Source organism: Halictus rubicundus, chromosome 10, assembly GCF_050948215.1.
Source record: "Halictus rubicundus isolate RS-2024b chromosome 10, iyHalRubi1_principal, whole genome shotgun sequence".
Taxonomy (NCBI): Eukaryota; Metazoa; Arthropoda; class Insecta; order Hymenoptera; family Halictidae; genus Halictus; species Halictus rubicundus.
In genome coordinates, this window is record NC_135158.1 from 3,867,135 (window position 1) to 3,889,673 (window position 22,539).

Sequence of the window (22,539 nt, forward strand, 5' to 3'; positions counted from 1 at the left end):
GCCCTTTTTCGAGGTATTCTCGGACAAAGCCGATGCGCGAGACGATCGTTAGCTCGTAGACGACCATCTGCCGGTCCATTTGTCGGCTTTCAGAGAGGTTGTTGCCGGTCGGAAGGGTCAAAGGACCCCGCGTGTCTCTCGTGGACGCAAAAACCGTGGTATCACGTCGGTAGCTTCCGTGATAACGCTGCCGGAGGTTAATCACGCGACTCTTGTGCATCAAACTGCCCGGCGTGGCGCAACGATGCAGCGAAATCATTTCGCAAATGGCTTCGCGAAGGGCTGACACGAGCGGCAGCGGCAGCGGGGCTGGCTTTCAGCCGGATCAGAGAAAGCCGGTCTTTTGAGACGGGCCGAGCGAGTTTAACCGGGGTTGGGCCGGTCGCAACACGCCAATGGATAACTCCCCCGGATCTGTCTTTGTGCCGATGCTTGTACAAGAGCTGCACGGGAAACATGAAATTCCCTGCGGCATTAGCTCCATCGGTGAAGGAGCCACCCCCTCGATCCCGATCCCGGAGCACGACAATTGTCCAACGAGGCGACGCGACGTCCAGAAACCGCGCGGTATAGCAAGCCATAGCGAGCTCGGCGCGCTCGCCAATGCGTCCCGTCATTGCGCCACTCTCCGGCTTAATGGCGGGCCGGAACGTGCAAATCCTGTAGGCTCGCGACACGAACGCGATGTAATTGCGAGCACGAACGCCCCGCGGCTAAAGGACCCACGACTTAATGGCCTCCTGCGGCTTGTCTTCACCGAAAACTGAATCCTACCACGATGACCGGTCGTCGACGGCTCTGGAAATGCAATCGGAATCGTTAGGTTTAATGCTTCACCTCCCGACGGAAATTGAACGCGCCGATAAACTCTCAGCAATTGACTTTATTCAACTAAAACCGAGACGACGAAACAGCCTAATGACTAGAGGTTCCATTCTTTCTTTTATAGTTCGAACCCTCCGTGGACAACCTCGGTTGTTTATGTCCTAATGCCCCTTCCAGAAAGGTCGCATAAATTGATTTTCAAAAAAGATTAAAAGGTACAGCTCCAGGAACATCGATCAGTCCCCCATGCTGGATTAATCCGCATGCACCAATGCATACCAATTTTTCACCAATCCCCTTGCCTTCATCAGAGGATTATGTATACTTCAGCGAACTAAAGCACCTCGAAAAATCCTTCATAAAGACGTCTCGTTTAATAAATTCATCATCCAGATGATCTCGAGATCTGCAAAGCAGTTCTCCATATTAAGCTCTCTTTCATGGCGAGACGCTTTTTCTCGGCGCGCTTTAATATTTCAAACGGAACGCTGCTATCGAGTTGTCTAGCAACAGCTACCTGTCGCCAGCGGAATTAAGTCTCTCTCTCTCTCTCTTACTCGCTCTATCCGTAAAAGACTCTCTTCCTGAATTCGTTAATTCTTTCTATCCACGTGGGAGAGCGCATGGTAACGCGCTCGAATAAATCCACGGGAAGCTCTCCATTCGCGTTGTCCATTGTCGAGATCAAAGGGGTCAGGAGAGGTAACCGGGGCTCGGGTATGCTCTCCCGGACATAAGAAAACAGAATAGATAATTGGATTCAACGCGTGACCAACAGCACGGCGCGCAATCGACTCACATTTGCGTCTGACGTTCGAGATAATGCGCTTTGATCCCGGACAAACGCTCCGGCGAGCGGAATAAACACACCGGGGAAAGGGACGAACGAAAACCGAAACGAATTCGTCTCTATCGAATCCAAATAAGAAAAAAAAAACAAAGAAAACACAAGACATCGTAGTCGACTAACAAGAGAAGAAGAGAATCAAGGCGGAAGTCGAAGAAGAAGCGGGACCGATCCACGAAATCCGGAGACTTTCCTGCGGATTCAATTAATCCCGGATAAATCGCGACTTCTCCGTCGGACGATCATCCCGGATAACGAGATGACCCAGATATCCACGGAAGAGGATCGGACTAGATCAACCGGTTCCCGTCGAACTTAATTCCGGGACGTTGTTTGGAGACAACGCAGATAAACGCGATACTTTCGACGCGAGCAAATAATGCAGCCCCCCGGAGGTAATCGCTCGGTTAATTGGACCGTCGGCTTCGGCGGTGTACTTGAAGGATTTCTTTCCCGGTGTTTCGAAGATCGAAGCTGAGAGGGAGAGAGAGAGAGAGAGAGAGAGAGAGAATCCGTTCGATGCTGGAAAGTGGCTGTCGTTCCGGGACGATCGCTGAACTACCGACCGAGCCGAAGTCACCCGGGAGATAAGACAGTATCACGTCGGCTGAGAAACGAGCCGTGGCTGTTTACGTTTCCCAGGACCGAGAGCTAGTATCGGAGGGACGGACCGTGATTTTCTTCTCCGTTTTGCGCGCGCGATGTCGGCGCCGTTAAACGCGATAAATTGCAGCCGACTGACGCCGCCACCGGTCGCTCGCGAGAAAACCCGCCCCGGCCTGGTAATTTCTCTTCATTGTCCGCGGATGCTCCGATTCGAAGCCCGCCGTTACCGTGAATTATTTCGTTTGCCGACATGGTCGATCGCTGGAAAATGACTAGATGGTCCAACGACCAACATGTCCACTGTCCGATCCCCGAGGGACTAGCTCGTGGACACGTAATTCGCTCGTAAAACAGGTTAAGACCTCGATGCATCTTTTAGCGAAATTGTACCTTGTGTAAACGGATCAGTGTGCTTGGATCGTGTCGAAGTTGTGCAAGAAAATAATTAGTCTTCTGTATTTGGATTAGAAACAATTCCTCTAAATACTGAATCCTCAAAAAAAAAAAAAAAACACACAATTATTGCTTGGCGATCTTAAGAGGGTGTTCCCATTTGGGACCGTCAATTTTAGACAACTTATGGGATCCAAAATGTTTAGGTTATCATTCGTCCAAACCCGTTTGCCGAATCCATTGGCCACAATCAACTTAGTTAGAAAGTTATCGAATCAATTCTCACGAAGGCACCCTTATAATTTCAATAATTGCAGAATAAAATATCTGCAACCGGTCATTTGGCTATCGGTGTAGGTGGTTCCAGCCGAGGCAGAATCAGCTCGTGTTCGCAGGTCGAGAGCAACAACGGTTACTCACCTCCTCGCGTTAATTTGGTCGCACCGGTTAGGCGAGGCGAAAACGAATGCCAGAAGCGTGACGAGGCCCGCGTAAACTCGCCCCGTTGCCGTCTCCGCCGTCTGGTGTTTTACGATTTCGCCGTGGGATTGGGTCAAACTATAAATACGTAGGCGCCAACGTGGCCGGGAGAGAGGGGGGGGGGGACCCGAGAGAGATAGAGAGAGGCCCAAAGCAAAAGTAACGGTTGACGGCGTTGCGTAATTGTTGAAAGCTTCGGGAGAGGCTGCCGGATTAAATAGAGAAGAACCACACCGTTACCCCGAATCCAGAACTCGAACACGCTCGTGACCCCCGGGAATGTCGATAATCGATCGAACTAGATAATAGATAGAGAGGTGGAAGATGCACAATGTATCCGTAAGCTTTTTCTGCAATCCACAATACTCCAGACCCTAAAACTAAAAGGCAGAACGGAAACACTTTATGCGTTGGCATTTAAACCAGGTCAGTGTCTCGCTTGCTATTGATGGAAGAGAAAAGATGACAGGGAAGATTGGATGTGAAGACATTGGAAGAATTTACAAATACAATACAAATAATTTTTTTCAAATTATTGAACTGTATCGAGAAAGAAAATCAATTTCTATTTCACTCCAGTTTGTTGCGACTGACGTAGAATATTTTGATTTCGTGCGTAGCTACATTCCGGTGAAGAAGTGCAAACTTAGCATCGGATCGGATAGCGAATAGTCTTTGAATGTTTTCCTGGCGATAGGGCGATCCAGATTGGGGCGCGAGGGAAAACAAGGACTGTGTGTCGAGAAGCAAAACTCGGGTCGATAAATCGGTTGTCCGGGTGCGCTGCCAGGAATCGTAAAGGGGTCAGAGCCGGTGATTCGATTGCCTTCCGAGCGATTAGCGACCCGGGAAGTCGCTCCTCGCCGCTGAATATTCATGGGGCGCGTCATCATTTATAAAACTTAATCGAACGGCCACCGACGACAATATCATTTTAATCCATTGTGCATATCCGGCCGCGAGCGGAGCGTGCGCGCTATAGTCCATCAACTGATTGCGCTCGCTGTTGCGTGCGCGCTATTCGACGGTAACTTCGTTCGCTCGCCCGCCGACACTGAAAATCTGTGTCGTGCACGAAACGATTTCCACGGGAAATTCAATTAGCGACCATTGTCACTGATGATCCTGTCCTGTTCACTTCGACGTCTTCGTCTTGTTCGCGAACTCCCCGGACAACTTCGGGAGATATCCACTCGCTCGATCGTTTAACCAAAGGGCTCGCTGGGAACAATAGCCTCGTAGAAAACTCGAGGATCAGGGCCCCGTCACGGTTCCTCGAGCGTGTCGAAAATGGTCCACGGGATATGGCGAAACCGTCTGTATACCCATCCACCTGGGCCACGGTGAGAGCACACACCGCTCCAGGGAAACCGAGTGACGTTACAGCCCTCGCAAACATCAGCAAACACGTCCACGGTGACGCTAGAAGCCATCGAAATGCTGGATCATGCGGTCGACCTACAGCATTCTCTGTGTGCGGATTTCGGGCATAACGCTAATGGATTGATTCCAGGCATTTTAACACTAGATCCCGGAAAACTGTCGATACATTCGGGACGTCACTTTGCATCCACTTCATAAGGAGATGCATTAATAATTTAATGATGTCATACTCATAATAGTGCACTCCTTGTATTTTAATATTTTTGCCAATTGGTGTTTGGTCTAGTCCACCGATGCTTACATTCAGTCAGGATGATTCTGACACATTTCAGGTTCTGCGGGCCGGAAGTCGCTCGTCGGCCGCGAATGTTTGACTCGGTCCCCTAATTCGCCGTGTTACGACGAAACAGGCTCGGGGTGCGGGGGGTGGAGGGTACGGGCATTAGGGTAAAAGTGGCCGGTAGCGGCGAACAATCCGCCTGCATTACCGAGTCGGGCACACGGTTTCGGCTTCGAAATCCTGCGAAACTGCGGGGAGGAGGCCGCCCCCCGCGGCTAATGCGTGCCATTTAAACGTTTCACGGGACATTGTGCCGGAACACGGCACTTGGCGCGAACTCGCCGGTTCGTTAGAGCGCCGTTTGTTTGCACGGCCTCGAAACACTCGTTTGCGCGATCGCCCGTCCCTGTTCGCCGACCGAATTTCCCGTGATTCCGTGCAGGAAACGCGGGAAACCGGGCCGGTCGCGAAAACGCAGCGATCACCGGTCCGTCGATCAATCGTTGACCGTCTCTGAGACGCAGTCTCAACTCATCTGAATCTGCTCTCTTCTCTTTGTTTCACCGTTGTTCGTTAACTCTTCCGATTATAATTAAATATCCTAATGATATTTACACAAAGCAGCCACGTTATTCGCACGTTGGCAGCAAAAGCGCGACGTGTTCTATTTTTCCAAAGGGAAGCTCAAAGCGAACGCTCTGATCAAGAACAAAGCGCCGCTTTCGGCTGGAACAGACTGCTGCGCGAGAGGATTAATTAAACGGGGGCCGTTCGTTTCGCGATGCAACGGGTGTCGCAGAATCAACGGAACAGACTGGTTCATTTGGCCAGGTTATGGGAGCGTTCGTTCCTTCAAGGCTCGAAGGGCCGTAGAAGTCGCTGGGACTTCGTTAGCGCGGCTTTTCGAGCTGAAAGTCAAACAGTGTCGCGGCAGGATTACGACGCTTCGTTACTCTGTCCGTTCGGTGGCTCGGCAAAAAGCGGACGAACCATTCCCGCGTCACGAATACATGTTCTGCATGGTCTGGCTCGAAAATCGAACACCTCCGGATGGAACAGAACAAATTGGTATAGTGAGATTTTGCAACGACTTCAGTGATTCCGGAGATTCAGAAGATTCTCAAGATTCACAATATTCAGAATATTATATCTTACAAAAACTTCACTCGTGTTATCAGCACAGATTTCAAGTCTGTGATAACAGTGACAACAAAAGATTCCTGCAAATAATTACTCCAGGAGAAACTTGGTAAAGTCGATTTGTCAGCCGAACTGCTCACGAACATAAATAAATAAGGAGACCGAAATCTACGTTTATAAAATACTGCGTGAACATGTCTTTACGAAAAATGACTAAATTTGTAACTGCGAAGGAACTAAATGTGGGTACACGATGAACATTCGTTCTGGTGTTACCATAAAATTCTCGAATGACGAAACAGAACCGCAAAAATAAACAGAAAAATACGAACGCTCATAAACTGCAGTATGAAGGTGGTTACGTTGAAATTGGTTGAATAAATTTCTTCTTCGAAGGGATTAGGACCGAGTTGAACCCGTCCGCTCGTTCCAGCGTGATCGTAAGATTCTGGAGCCATTGTGGCCGTATCCAGGAAGCAACAATTTTGTCTTCCGCGTCCGGAAATAATTGCAGCGCTGTGTTGCGGCGTTCGCCCGCGGAGTCTCGCGGCTAATAAAATGCAAATTCGGCTCAATATCGCGGCAGCTTTTTCCGTAAACCGTGGGACGACGCCGAGGACCTTCGTTAAGGAGTAAGGACGCGAGATTGCGACCCTCAGAGCTTCGTGCTCGAATTTTTCGCGGCCACGATTCGTCAAGATTTCCGGGGAGGACTCGCAGAGATAACGGAGATGAGCTTTTTTTGGGTCGAGTGCGCTTCCGCGGCGACGACCAACGGAATAGAACGAGTTCCTGGAGTTCCCGGTTATTTCGAGGTGTTCCGTCATCCTCTTATTAATTGTTATTTTTAATTAGAGGGCCGTGAGCACCGCCCGCGAACACAGCTTCGAACGAACACGAATCGATGATGTGGAAAACACCGAATTTATCGCGATGGCCAGACCGATCGCAGGGTTTTTCGTTTTTGTTTTTTTTTTTTTTTTAGATTAATTGGCGGGATCGGTAATGGGCTGAAATATTTACGAACTTAAAACGTGTCAATTAGGCGGACGCGAGCAAGACTGCGAGGAAAGCTCGCTTAATGTCCAATTAGCGAGCCGGGCAGACGATGAAAGCGACACCTCGCGCGTCGCCACGCGAATATGAGGAAATTGGACTATTCTTGATGCTGAGCGAGTGTTATTTGAGACGAGCCTCGAGATTTATCGTTGCTTGTTCCATTGTGGACGTTGTGGCCGCTTCCCCATATTTTTTTATCATGAAAATGGAACTCCAGTGGCTGCAAGTTATGAACCACGTTCATAATTTCTTAGAAAAAGATGGAAGATTGTATTACACATATTTAGTAGATCCTGTTCGAGATTATCATCACGAGTCTGACTCGGTGTAACAGGGCCGAGGGTTAATCTTCGGTTTGCTGTATAACATCAAACTCTTTGACAATAGATTCTGAAACCTCGAACAGAAAGATGTTCATTTCGAGCGTGAAACAAAAGGTTCCACGGACCGCATCGATTCGTACTACGCTAACTATATTAAACAAACCACCCCGTATCTCGTGAAACCGTGGCGAGACTCGGGCGGGGGAGGGGGATCCGTTTTTAACCTGTTGAAGTGTATCGCTATCCATTATGCTCGCGCTCGATACAATAGGATAGCGGCGCGACGTATTTTCCGCGACTTTTTCATTTCCGCGGAGCTATCGTCCGCGCTCGGTCGAGTTATCGTCGCTGCTCGTTCGACCGCCGCTTCCGGTCGGATCAGCGACGCTTGTCCGTCCCGTTTTTTGCGAACCGGAGAGATACCAGGCTTTTTTCGCTCTTAGACGGTTTTTTTAGTTCGACGCGCGGTTTGCTTTTGTGACGAACCGTTTCCGACGAGACGCGGCGCGACGTCTCGTTACCGTTTTCGTTGAATGAAACGGCGCTGCGGGCCGACGCGACGGAATCGAGCACGCTTTTATACGTCTGCGCAGGATTTGGAAGTTTGCAGATTGGATTGAAAACATTTCTGCGGTGATTGACGCCCTTGTTTCTTCGCGTCTGCGGTCTGCACGCCCCGTTAGGCTTGCACCAGACTCAGTTAGGAGATTAGTCACGAATTAGGCACACTCAGTTAGACTCGTCCTATGTCTCAGTTAGACGTCATCCGGGTCTGAATTAGCTCGAAACTAGATCAAGCCAGTGTTTGGTCTCTCCGAAGCACTGATTAGGAATAGACCGAGTCTCGGCATCGAAAATGAGCTTGTTCGAACAGATTAAGCGTAACAAAATTTTGTTTCGCGTCCCGAAAGTATTAAGACGGTACTCCCCGAACGGTTCATTCAGGATTGCCGCGCGTTAAACAGTAAGGATTACGACTACGTTAACGCTGCGCACCATGGAGAGCGTCTTTTCTTCGCAGTTTCCCGAAGATTCTCTTGCCGGACTTTCGCCTCGTGTTCATGAATTACCAAGCGGTTCCATTCACCGGGACCTTACCACGGGTTTAACGCGATCCTCTCGCGAGTAGGGGCTGTCGGTGACTTACTTAACAGTTAATTAGGGAGAACCGGGCGCGTCGAGGGATTCCCCGGTGGCCTCCTCGCACCCGCGCTGTCAAGCTTGCAACGCTTGCATCGCTTAAAACCGAGCTTCCACCGAACAACCATGACATTCTTGCACGGAGCATGCTTGTCCCTTGTCGTTCGGCGAAACCTGAATATCGATCGAACCGCATCTTTACGCGGAACTGCAATGAGAACACCTGATCGTCACCAAAATTCACACTATTTTGGCGTATAATATTATTGATGATGCAACGATGCAGCTGTGACAGTGTCTGCAGATAAATGCAATATTTAAACGCGAATCTACCGCCCGACATTATCATTCTCCACGCGAGCGTTCGATTCCGTTCGTCGCCGTCATCGATCACAGCAGATTCGATGGAAACTAATTGCCATTTCCGCTAAATTCATTAGCAAACCAATTATATTTCGTGCGACCCCCGTTGACTACCGGAAATCCATCGTTGCCCTCCCGTTCCCTGCGAAACGCCGTTCGGTTACTTGTCCAATAATCGCTCGTTTCCGGTGGATCCTGGCCGAGTGAATTTTCATTTCCTTCCTCGACGACGCCCCCTAATCCCTACGGCAAGGGACGGAGCCTTTTCCCATTCAGATTCGAAAAGTGCTACCCGGTTGATCCTGGATTCGAATACCCGTGGAACGAGCCTCAAACCGTCTGCACGAACGTGTCTCTTTTCAGTGTTATTTCGATAAAGGCAGCACGGTGACTGTGCTCGATAAGCGCCGGTCCTTTAAGCAGACGCTGGAAACGCCCCGTTTGATGAATGGTCTAGTAGTGGGGAGAGCACGCGCGTCATTGGGCGTTGGGTGAGTCAGTTATTGGAGACGCTCGTTTACAGAGCCCTGAAGTTGAGTACTTATCGAATGCTGTGCTTATCTTTTGCATTTCATACCGCATACTCGATTCTAGAAAAATTTTTACGGAGTCGTTGCAATTAAAAGATCCTCAGCTACGGGTCATGGACTTCCAAAAATTATGGAGTAATGTGGTGTGTTGAATGCAATAAAAATTCACATGTTAAAATTTACAATGTGTACTCTCCGAGCCTGAACAAACAGATAGGTGCAGAGTAGATGATTTTTCCGGGTTCGAATGGGATGGAAACAGCCAGGATGGGGCGTCTCCAGGGAAACGAGAGTTTCCAGTAGCAAAACCGGGCGTCAAAACACGGAGAGGTCAGCGACTAGGTTGTTCCCTGGGAGCCGTCTGCGTCGTCTCCGTCACTGAGAGCCCGACGAAGTGGGTTATCCGCTATCTGGTTACACGTCTCGGCTGTTGGCGAGGCCAAGATGCACAGGAGGATGCAAGAGAGGAGTGCAGTCGCACGTGGTACACGGCCGGGACCGCGGTTGCATCGAGTTAAGACCGACTTGTTAGAGAAGTTCTATCAAGTTGGATCAACCGGCACGGAGAGAGATTCCCAACCTCAGCTGGCTGAGACCATGCTGCACGCGCCTCTGCGCCTCTGTCTCTCTCTCTCTCACTCTTCCTTTGCTCCCAACTTCCGGTCGACACGGGCCTCGGCGAGCTATACCTGTCGCCTCGTCTCATCCGTATTCCGAGAAATTTGTTACGTTTGCTTTGAGCTGCTTCTTCTATCGACGGTCCCCGGCTCCTGGAGATAAATGCTGGAGACGTCTGTAATTAGACTGTTTGCGCAGCCAGTGACTCTTGCGAACGACTCGCAGATGCTGAGACTGATGCCATTACAGCTTCAAGTTATTAGTCGCTCCCGAGGCAGTTATTTTGATTAATGGCGCTGGAGAGTATGCGAGATTTATGGCGGAGGTGAACGTTTGTAATGATGAGAAAGTTATAGCTTTTTCGCACAGAAGAGACTCTTTTTGCACTTGGCTGTCCCCTCTGCCACTGAAAAGATGCACTATAATTCCAAACAATTTTTAACAACTTTCAAGTTTATATACCTGTAGAAATTATGAAAAGAATGTGCCTGTACATTTTCCCTTAAAAAAGAGACCTGTGCGTGCATTGCCTCTCGGAAAGTGCGAAATGAATATACACACGCACACCTCTTCTTTCAAAACGCAAAGATAATGCGTCTACGCGTGCATTCTCTCTAGAAATTTGCAAGAATAGATTCAAGACCTTAAAATGACGAACCCAATGACGGACTGAAGAACATTCAATATATCACACCGCTGTAGAGCAGTGGAGCAACTTCAAAAGCTGAGGTAACTCGAAAGTTCCCGGCGCTGAAAACCGCGAAACGATTGATTTCTGGCGAATTTTTATTTTCAATCGGGGCGGGAAGTTTCGCGGGGAATGGCGGATTTTCGCGTCAGCGTAGTCGAGTTATAAGCGATTCAGCTTGCGAGGGTTTTTCACGGGGGCGAAGAAGTTTAAACGATCGGAGTCGGTATGAAAATATTTAGTAGCCGGCATCAAAAATGTGGAGGAACGGGGGCGGATCAGCGGAAGAGTGGATGTGCGTGCGGATCCAGAAGCTATTGCTCGACAGTTTGTCGCCGTGTGCCGGGTCCATTAAGGTCCTGAAAGAGCGGGGAACCTGGCTTCGTCGACGTCGATGTCGTCGTCGTCGGAGGCCGGATAAGGCAGAGTTTCCTTCCTCGGGCGCGGGATATCGCCCAGTTCGAAGTTAGTTCACCGGGACTTTGCCGGGGCGAACCTCGAACGGATGAGACTTCGCCGAGCGATTCGTAAAACCTGAGCGGAATTTGTCGAGTTGCCGAAGGGATCGGAGGGGAAGAGGACTCGTCCTAGTTTTCGACGACTTCGTCGCCCGAACGTTTATTTTTTCGCCCGCCCTACCACCTTTCGGCCACACGAGAGCTTTCCCACGAAAACTTTCGCGGACGACCCGGAACGCACTCGATCGATCGGCAAATCTTCCACGAAATCACGGATTAATTCGATTGCTCTGACTCTTTGTTTTCCCCTCTGCGCTTCTGGACCCTGCAGTTGTCTCTGGGATTTTTATACGTTCACCTATAGATAGATCGAGTGTTTTTCTCCTCGAAAGTGCGGATTAAAAAGTTTATCTGTAGGTATCTATTGCTTTGAACATTTTGGAATTGTTTTTGGAAGTTTTGTACGTTGGTAAATTGATAGAGTTTGCTATTTCTTTCTCGAAAATGTGGATTTAAAGATGGTTTTCTACGATTTTGATATTTTGAGGAATTTTTCGAACAAATTTTTGAGAGTGGCAACCCAGCAGATTTTCGAATAGAGCACCTCGAGAATGTTATAGAAGAAACTTTCAACGGGATTTTCTCGGTACGATGTTTATTGAACATCTTGCGAACCAATCGTCCGATTCTCAACTGAACTTGGCAGAGATCCTCAGCAGATGTACCTTTTTCCTTTCTGAGTGGAATGGAATCGATATTTGGAAAGTTTGATGCTTCAAGTTGAAAGATCAGGAAGAGTTTCGTGTGAATCGAATTCCACCTATCTCACGCTGGCATTTTTCTAATATTGAATGATTTCTAATATTTCTAATATAAAAAAATAGTGTTTGTGTCAACTGTAGAAATCGATTTTGTGGCACCCATGGACAAGCATATCTCCGAAAACGCGTTCTGGTTGAACCTCCGTATTTACAAAAAATGTCACTATTTTCGCATGAAAAATATGCATCTGTATTCTTCAATGGTCAATAAAAAACACCCGTGAAGTTCCAAGTTGATACATTCAGCTGTTCCGCTTAAAAAAACCCCAAAACCCGATCGAGCAAAATAAACTTCTATTAAAAAAAGAAGTCTGTGTATACAGTTATGGCTCCGCCATTTCGTACAGCAAAAACATCAGCAAAATATTTTTATACTTTGAAAGATCGAGGGAATGAAACCACATAAAAAAGTTTTCAATTTGCTCTGACAGCGCCCCAAAAAAAAGTTCCCGAAGGCGGCCATTATTTGTAAGTGATAGAAGTCAGCGATAAACGCGACCGGCAGTGGACTCCGACGGAGAACGCTGCTATTGGAGGAAACGGATGTCTTCTAGAAGTCAGACGGGGGTTTCTCGCAGTCAGGAAAGAGTCTGGCATTAGTCAGGCGTTGCGGTGAAGCGCGGTGACCCGTGGCCGCAGCAGATACCGCTAATTCCGTGTCGATGATATAAATTTCTTCGGCGAGAGCACGGCCGGAATGCATAATCGTCGAGGCAGCCATTGGCACCGGGGCCGATTGGCTCGAAGATAAATGACTGCGTCCTCCCCGAAAGTCTCGCCGGACGATTTGTCAGCTCGAGGCGTCGTTGTTCTCGCCGGTGCACTCGATATCGGCTCCAGGTGAGAACGTAAAAGCCCCGACTCCACACGCATACCATCGCAGCTGCTAATTAAAAAGGTGGCCCGGTATTGTCTGCGGACAAGCATTGTCCCTGGCCGAATCGAGGCTAGTGAAATTCCTGCGGGCCAATCGCGTGAAAGCAGCTTTGTTCTTGGCACACGCTGTCGCTCGATGGATTTAGAACGAAAAATCGGCCGGATCGAACTCCGGGGTGAATACGCGTCACCCGTTTCTTTCACTCGGGATCTTAATTCACTGAGCCTTGTCAAAAGCTCGTATTCTGCTCCCAGCTGGACGCCATTTTGGACCCAATAACGCGCTATGAACCTCGAGGAACTGGTCCGACAACGGACCTAATTCAATACGCGATTGAGAACTATTCCCCGCGGTAGAAAATCCCGACAAGGCATCGATCAGGCGATGTCTGGTCATGGTTGGTCGATTCTACTTAAGCGTTGAGCTTAGCCTGATTTTTGGGAATTTTTTCTGGGGAACTGTATGACTTTATTGAATAAATCTCTCTGGGTTTAGTAGGGTGTATTTTAGAGAGTATCTCGCATTTTTGTTTCTTTAAAAGTAAATACTGGTTGCAAAGTTATGGTTGATATACCGCGGGATCTGTTAATTGAGAGGTCGATCAGACGTCTCTCTGAAATCCGCCATAACTTTGTCATTGATCAATATTTTTACATAAAAAAAATTATGAGACAGTCTCTAAAGTACACTCTATTAAACACAAAAACATTTAATTAACAAAGTCTTAGTTCTCGAGAAAAATATTCTCAACATTAATCTTCTGAGAGGGTATAATTAATGCTGGTGGTTCGTCTGACCATTTCGTACCATTTCTACTTGAAACGAATCGGACAGCATCGAATATCGACCGAACAATTGCCTGCACGGTTCATTCAGGCAACGCAACTCGCAGAAAATTGCGACAGCCTAATAATAAACGCTTTTTCTGGATCGGCGGTCGGACGCGTTGAAAGCTCTAGAAACGGGATTGGTTTCAGCAGCGCCGCAATTTTTCGCGCTCGCTGAAAATGCCGTCGGAGTTTCGTCTATCCTTGACAAAAGCTGTCATATATCTTCCGGCCTCTAAAAAAGGCTGACATCGTTAAGCCGACGATATACCGGAAATAAGCGTTCCATTCCGATCGTCCGGCGGGCTTTTTCCGTCGGCTCGGTTGACGCGGCACGGTCCCCGGCTAATGGAAGTTATTAGAGGCACGCGCATTTCCGTTTGAATATTCATCGATCCGAGTTGTTTATTTCGGCGATAACGTATGCGGGCCAGGATGAATCGATCGACCCGGCCGCGATTTAAATTCCGTGGAAACGGCGACACGCGCGCATTCGTTTCTCCGCGGCTGTTCCCGTCGCGTCGACGACGTATCCCGTTTCCGCGCGCGTGACGCCAAATTTTATCGCGTTGTCGAAGAACAAAAAATAAATAACACACGAAATGAACGCGCCCTCGTTCATTCAACGGTTCATAAATTTCAGATTATTTCCCCGGAACCACCGCCGCCCCGTCAGTGCCTCTTCATTGTTCCCGACTCGCGCCGATGAAAGCGATTACGCGGTTTATTTTATATCCGCGTTTGTCGTTATCATTTTTTGATATTCCAGATCTCCGACCGCCGCGGCGGATCGAAAAAATAGAAAGAAAAATTAAAATAACGAGAGAGGACGAAGCTGCCGCCACCGCCCTCAACGACTCGGTCGGTTAATTAAAGCAATTAATAAACCGTTCAATTCTTGAAGCTTCGGGGAATAATTATGTTCCGCGATTCCCTTCCGTACGAGAAAATCATAGCTGCCGCGCGCACCGAAAAATTTCTTCTTCTCTCGAATCGGTGATTCCGTCCCGGCTTAAATAGCTCTTGGAACGCGTCCAGCAGTCTACTTTGATACACAGGTATGACGCAGAGCGAGACGGCGTCACTCATTACGACGAATCCCCGGAAGCCTACTTTCGAGAGTTTGTTCACCGGAATATCATCGGTGGCTGCTGCTTTTGCGTTTATACTGCGTCTGAGAAGCAGTTAAATACTACCCCCCTTTTTCAAGTGAACAAAATTATTTATTCTTCTGCTTGATTAAATTATCGTCGGCGCACAAGTAATATATAGACTGTAGATTTTGTGCATATATGAGGGAAATGGATGGCTGCAATTTGAAACAGTGAAGAGATTAAAAGAATTTATTAACAATTATTAGAAAAATTAGTAACACCTTGACTGCCACGGTGGTGACCGGTGTCCGTCGCTATTGATTTGCTTAAAACCGATCGTCATAAAATTAGTGGCACTGTATCTCAATTCATTCGTTCTGAAACGGACTAAATTACGAAACTCAGAAAATGACCGCAGTAGACAACATAAATTCCTATTTGGTTCATGTGCTGCAATCGTCGATAAAAATGTTTATTTCGGATAGAAATCCGCAGTCTAGTGATATAACACGAATGACAATTAATGTCATACGAGCACGTTATGAATCAACCCACAAAATATAACAAATATTTTCAGTAACCACCGAAAGGATTATCTCTCTTCAACCCCAAGCGCTAAATCACTAGACTGTGAATTTTTATGCGAAATAAACATTGTTTTCATTTTAAGTATGTAGGAATCTTGGGAAATGGGGAGATTAATCTCTTTGAAACACGTTGCTGAATATTAATATATTTAGAATAAATAACACTGACACGACTAACGCTGTTTCTCGCAAGGCAGTCGCAACTCTACTCTCCGCTCTTACCGAACATCCACGCTTTATATTCTTTCACCCTCTTGCATTCATCTCGCTTGCACTCTGTTTCTTGCATCCATCGCTTTCATTCTTAGAAATACACAAACTCTCCTATCACTTAGACCTAAACACTTTTCGTTCACACCTCTTCAGTCACTCGAGTTTTCCAAACATACCGGCGCCGAACCGTCGCAACATGATCCGGTCGCCCGCACGCACGCACGCACAATGAACCATTCATCCCACAAGTAGATAATCGTGCATCAATGTTCCCAAATCCGCAGTGTATAAATCACGCGAACACAGAAGACTCGTATTTCGTCCGGGAAAATGGTCACAGTTCATCAAACAACCGAACGAACATATTCCCGGGGTGGTTTCCATGCTCGTCCCATGGAATCCAGGCTGGATTCTCCACCCTCGCAAGAGGGAATCGATTCTAATCGCCGAAACGACCAGCCGCCCCATTACCAAAATTCGCGTATTCCTTCTTATCCGAGCCGAGTCGGACACGGAACTCGGGGGCCGTTCTGTCGAACCCTTTTCATCCTGCGGGGGTGTCGGGAACGCGCGGTGCCATTTCCCTCGCGGTTTTCGCTAATTTTACAACTAATTAAGTCTCCCTGGAACTCGATAGGATTACGGGGGCCGCGACTGCTAGGGGTTGGAAAACCCTTTGAAAAGCGAATTTCAGGTCGGCTCCCGGAACCAGCCAGACGGAGAAACCGCAACCGGTGACGTTTTGTCGGGCAGCTCGGCAAATTGAAAACGCGGCCGAAGTTTCGACGCGATCGTCCACGTGGTTCTCCCCTCCCCTGGAAACAGCCTCGACAATGTTATTCGTGTTATTTGCGAGGACAAACCAAGCCTCCACGAGCTCGGAGACGTTACGGAAGATCCCAAGGTGTCGTCGGGCTCCGGGTAGCAATTAATGCGTGCGAGCACGTAAAAACGAAATTACACGGGCGGCGCTCATGAATTTTAATGGCCGCTCTGTGATCCTGAATCGCAATGCTCGCACCCCGGTATACAACGGCGCCCCCATTTGAATAACGTTTACGTCGTCGATTATACGTGTGTCGACGAGACTTAATAGGTTTCGAGGCAGCGTTTCTCAAAGTGGAGCACGCGACACACCGATACCGAAAGACCCCGGGAACGTAAACGCCGGGCGTAAGAGAACAGGGAAGGTTTAAGATCGTTTCGCGAGATAAAAGCACGGTTTTTACGCCCCTGTGACTGAACTGTAAACTCTTGCACTGTTGCGGGACCTGCGAATTTATGAAGTACCGGGGAACGTGCACTTTGACTCTCGTGCACCCATTTTGCGTTTTAAATGATGACAGATTTTTTATTTCGATGTGGGTACGATGTGCCTTGATGTATCTCTTTGAAATACGAGACTGCGAGTGTAAAACAAAATCGGCGGAATTACAGTGTAAAACGAAACTATTTTCGAATATTCATAAATCCGTACACTTTTAACCACAGAGCGTTCTTCGGACATTGATCTGACCTAGTCCCAGGATTTCTAGGCTCGAAGATACCGTTCCACGCCCACGATTTCGATTTGTCGAGGAGTAGAACACAGAAGAACAAGTTTCCCGTCGATCTCCGAGCAGACGTCGAATTCAGAAAAGCGGAAAATTGCACGCAAGAACGAGAATCTCGAGTCGATGGGAAACCGCGAGAATGCCCCGGTTTTTCCAGGGCCGCGAGCGAAACATTTGACGCGCGGATAATGTTCCTCGAGACAGCGACAGATGGATCCTCGTGCAACAAAACATTCCCGCCTGGATCACCTTGAATTCCAAAATGTTGTTAAACATGATCTCAAAAGCGTATGAGGATTGAATAACAAAAGCCGGTTACGTGCGCGCATCTTTTCCCAGCAGCTAAAACCCACCGTACAAGGGATATCCAGTTCCTCGAGGAATATATTTTTCAAAAGAGTCTTTCGATCGCCCCGTGTTACCAGAGTCATTAACCTTCCCCGGAGCGTATCGTCTTAATCATCTTCGTAACGATAGAAAAAATATCGTGAAACGGATCCAGCTGATCCTCTCTGAGACCCTCCGGATGGATCTTGATCTCTCGTAAAGACTATAAGAAGATAGAACAAATGCTTCGGGGAATAAATGGCGGACGATGGAATTGAAGTCCTCTGCCGAGCGGGAGACGCAAGTAAGATTCAAATTACAGGCGTTCCACGGGGCTTAATCTGCTTGGGTCCGCGACTGAAACCGGCGGATCTTTTTCAACGGGGCACGCGAAATCCGCGGGGAAGAGGATTAAGGAAGAAACACAGAAGACACGGTTACAATTTCGTCGAGTTAGGACCCGTCTCCTTCAACCGTTCCCGAAGTTTAATTTATCTTGCCTGGGAGACGGCTGCGTCCCGAACGAAAGACAAGCTGCGGCGCTTTATTTCCTAGCCAGTTATGCGAGACGCTCCCCCACCCCCAACCTCCTGCCCCGGAAACTGACAAATTCTTTGCTTGGCAGCTGTGCTACTTGTCAACCACGCTGCGTTTACCTGTCCCCATGAATTCACCGACGGATTTCGAGGAAATTCAGACCGCACGTTCATTCGTCTTCGTCGCGACGTCATAATTAAAAGAACGATAAATATGAAATAGGAAGATCGATATTTATCCTTCAAATTGTTTTCTCTTGGAAGGATTTTTGCAGTGTTTAAGCTATGATCTGGAGGGAACAAATTGAGAATCCAACTGTAACGGTCTGATTTAGGGCCAGTGCTGTTTGTGCCCGAATTGATCCGAAGTTTGCGAGGTCCCCGGCGATAAATTCGACTTGAATAGGTTACAGCGTCGCAGAGGGCGAGAAGAACGTTCACGGTTATGGTTGCGCCGTGTTGTCGACTCGTTTTGGCAGAACGTGAACTCCTAGCTGGCCGTGACCCGAGACGAGGAACGGCTTCCTGTTTTCGCGCACGAGTTCCGCGGCGGGTGGCTACGTGTCCGGGGTCTTGAGCAAAGCTTTTCTATTTTATTATGCCCCGCGATATGTTATCCTATTTCGGACCCGTCCCGAACAGTAATTCGCGCGGCGATCGATCGCCGTCCAACCGGTTCGACGTATATCTGATGAAACCTCTCCCACATGCAACCAAGTTCCCGTTTCGAATCCTCGTCTTAAATCGAGCACAGAAATACTAGGTTGCATAAATTCGCAGAAACAGAGGTGAAACAGTGCCACCAGTCGAATAGCGGCTGCCTCATTGTACTTGCAATTCGAAAACTTTGCAATTCCCGTGATCTTCCCGGGGTTTCGAAGATGCAGGGAAACGGGAACGACGCGGGCGGCGTGGATAATTGCGAATGCATCGGGAGCATCTATCGGCTGATTTCAGGAGCAGGTATCAACGGCTTCCGGGAGTGTTGCATTCATCGACTGCAAATTCCCTGTCCCGCGTAAATCCCGCTATCTCGTCAGAAGGGTGGCCCGTTAACGATCCCTATAACCGTTCCCGGTGATCCTCGGTGTGTCATCGGACACTATTTAGCCTAACCGCGGCGCGCATCGACGCCCAAAAGTCTGCGGACGCGTCCTAAATTGCAGTTGTCCGAAATAGTTGCGAAAACGTTCCTGCATTTTCCTGAATACTCTCCACTACTAGGCTGCGGATCTTTATGCAAAATAAAAATTGTCTACACCAATCGCATGGAATTGTTTTTCACACCTAGTGTCGTTAATAGACTGCGGGATTTATGCGTTTCTAACAAAAATTAATTCAAAGCAGAAAGAACATTTGAAACAGTAAAAAATACTAAAGTTATTTAAGAAAGAAACAAACGTCTATGTAAACGTCGATGTTTATGTCACATAAAAATCCACTGTTTAGTCATTAATTTTTTGTGTAACTGGTAGAGTAAAGGAGAAGGCCAGCTCTGCCGTTTTAAAAGAAAATAGTACATTTTTTAATTTATATTCTGACAGAGCACGGTTCCGCGCTATTAATTTATATCACGCAAAAAATGGCAACTGCGGTCGTACTTTCGCGTTTGCTCGCGGTATTAACAGCATCGCGCGTCCAATTTACCGATTCCGGCGAATTAGCGACGGGCAATGGCTGCGTTCATTAATTAATTCCGCACCGATCAAAGGGGGCCTCCCTCGTAATCGCGGCATTATGCCCAGGATCATCATAACTAACAAACACACGTCTCGCTCTAGGAGATTTTCAGTTCCCAATGACCGCGGGCGAATAATTTTTCATTGCTTCGCGAACGGTTGAACGCTCGAATACGTAATCCGACGACGATACAGCCGCGAGAGATCGTGCCGTTACGCTTTATCTCGTTCTGCACCCTTGTCGCATCGCGGAATTGCAATGAGGGCTCGAACCGGCTCGGGACAAGGGTTTTATCTTAAAACGAGAGCAATCTCTGCTTCGATGCTAGTTAACCAACTGGAATTTCTTTCTCGCGATTTTTACCCGCGTCTCTTCCTCTGGAATTTTTGGGAGCAATTTGGGTAACTGGTGATAGGTTAAAATTTTGTTTTAGCTGGACCATGTGATACTGCCGAGTTCAACTTTATTTTATGTTACAATTATACATTTATTTCTCATAGAACTTCTTTTTTGATAAATAGCTTCAGCGAGTTAATTTATTTTAACACTTGTTGCCTGGCGATTCAACTGTAAATAAAAATTTTGAGTTCAAGGGCTGAAACGAGCACAGGTAGAATTTTGTAAGATTTTTTTACACGAAGTTAGAGGAGTTCGAAGATCAACAATTTTTCGATTGTAATTCAGTGATCCATTAATTTAGTAGAGTACGTAACAAAAGCTGACATTTCAAGTAGATGCTTGGTCAATGTACGCTACAATTAATAATCAAAGTGAATATTCAGCCAACATACTGCAGATTAAATATTTGATGTTGATATTCCACCAATATTACACTACAATTAATATTTTACGATAATATTCTACCCATATACTGTATGATTAATAACTTACGGTAATATTCTACCCACGCACTCTAGGATTAATATTTTAAGTTAATACCTTCTCGACATACATGGAAGTGCATAGTTTATCGATATACACGCTGGTAAAGGACAAGCGATAAAGATAGAGCTCGATTGGGAAATTTTGATCGATACTGACCACGCTATTTTCATGTTGCAGGCCGAACACACGATTCTACCTACACTCTATACAGACTAGGAGAGAGGCTATCCAGCGGTGCTAGATTATACGTGGAAACCGGAAGAACCGACGGTTTGGATGCCGATGGCGACTCCCCTAACAGCCTGCACTCGTTTGCTGGGCCACCGGTGCCCCAAGGGGAAGGGACCAGTATCGCGAGAGCATTTTTGGACGGCAATCACACTCTGATCAGCATCATGTCGCGTATCAACCCCAGTCCCGATTGGTTCATTGGGGTGGACTCCTTCCAACTGTGCGTCGAAGGGAACTGGGTGGACACTGTGACCGTCGAGGTAACTTTATTTATTCAGTATACAACGGGGAGCCCTAAATCTCCTCTCGATTTATTATCTCGTTGCTCGAAGCTTGTTAACCTGTCCCTGTTTACTCTCTCCTCCTTTTTATATTTCATTCCCCAGCGAGTCCCGAAAATGTAACAAATGAGAAATTAGTCTTTTCTGTATGAAGCATCGTCCCACATCTACGGTGGCTGTAGATCTTGCGAAATTGCATTTTTGAAGATTGATGCTTACAGTCCTGGATACAGGTACATTTTAACCCCTGAGTTGTCGCAATTGTGCTCTGAGATAGTATATGCTTGAATAAAATAATTCATTGGAGAGTAAATTAATAGTAGAGTAAAATATATAGAACCGGTCATTAGACCAGTGATTAGACCAGGCTCACTGTTAAACTATTAATTATCTAATTTGTATAGACGTGGATTATTACCTCACAGTGTCCCTAACATTCCACAGAAAACTTGATTTCATTCGTACTGTTGCAGTCTGCATTTTAAAAAACATTTTAAGAGCGAAATCAAAGATGCATGAACCATTTCGCAAAAGCCACAAAAATCGCTAATTGCAGTCCCGCCACAAAACGTGACGCATTTATATTACTCAACCCCCGTGAATCCTCTAAAAATCCGCAAAATACCAGTCTCGTCAGCGCACCTCGCCTTTCAATCTCATTAACCGGATGCCATAGAAAAAGTCCTGAAAAATTCGCTTCATTCCGGTGTCTATGTCCGCCGAAATTCGCGACGGCTGATTAATCGGCAAAGAGCGTCGCGGGAATAACCGAAACACCGGCGCGATAATTTTTTGGAAAAATGATGGCGGGGGGGGGGGTGGCGAGGAGTTAGCAGCGATAGGAAAATCACATCACGGATGAAAGTCATCGAGTCGTCCGGTAGAAAGTGGCCAAGCGGATCGATGTTTTAATCCAGCCGTGACGCGACCCGTCCGTTCCAGCGTCGGGTTATTTTTTGGAGGAAGAGAGCCGCGAACAATTTTTTTGCCATCGGAAAATGGGAATCCGCCGTTCGTTAAAGCAGCGAGGTAATTTCCACTGCGAAAAGGGACGCGTGGGGGGAGTGCTAGGAAAAAAGGTGAACGCGTTTGAAAACTGTCGATCGGGGGACGTATGTAGGTCGCGTCCCATTTACGGGGAATAGGTCCGAGGCAAATACGGCTTTTTCCCACACCCCCTGCCGGCCCACCCACACACCCCCATCTCATTAAAATCCACCATCCATTCAAGTAACCAGTGTGCGCAATCCGACCGTTTTTTTCCTCTTTCTTCCGGCAGCTGGACCCGCTGGATGGAGGCACGGATAACGGGTTCACATTCACGGCTGCCAACTGGCCGACCCAGCCCCAAGGAATCGCCTACAGGATCACCTCGCGGTACCCGGCACATCCCGCTGGAAGCTTCTATTATCCGAACCTGCCGCGCCTACCGCCCATTGCCACCCTCACCTTCACCAAGGTAGGTCTTATACGGTCTTCTAATTTTTTTCTTTT

The 22,539-nt window shown here is 47.6% G+C and overlaps 1 protein-coding gene across 1 annotated transcript in view; it reads left to right on the top strand.

The window, feature by feature from the left end:
* The window catches only part of LOC143357939 (spondin-1), a 195,970-nt gene that overhangs the window by 130,272 nt on the left and 43,159 nt on the right, over positions 1–22,539 (top strand). Inside the window, exons 3-4 of the mRNA XM_076794669.1 lie at positions 20,711–21,024; positions 22,325–22,504. Coding sequence (XP_076650784.1) covers positions 20,711–21,024; positions 22,325–22,504 — 494 coding nt within the window. The remainder of the gene's footprint in view (positions 1–20,710; positions 21,025–22,324; positions 22,505–22,539) is intronic.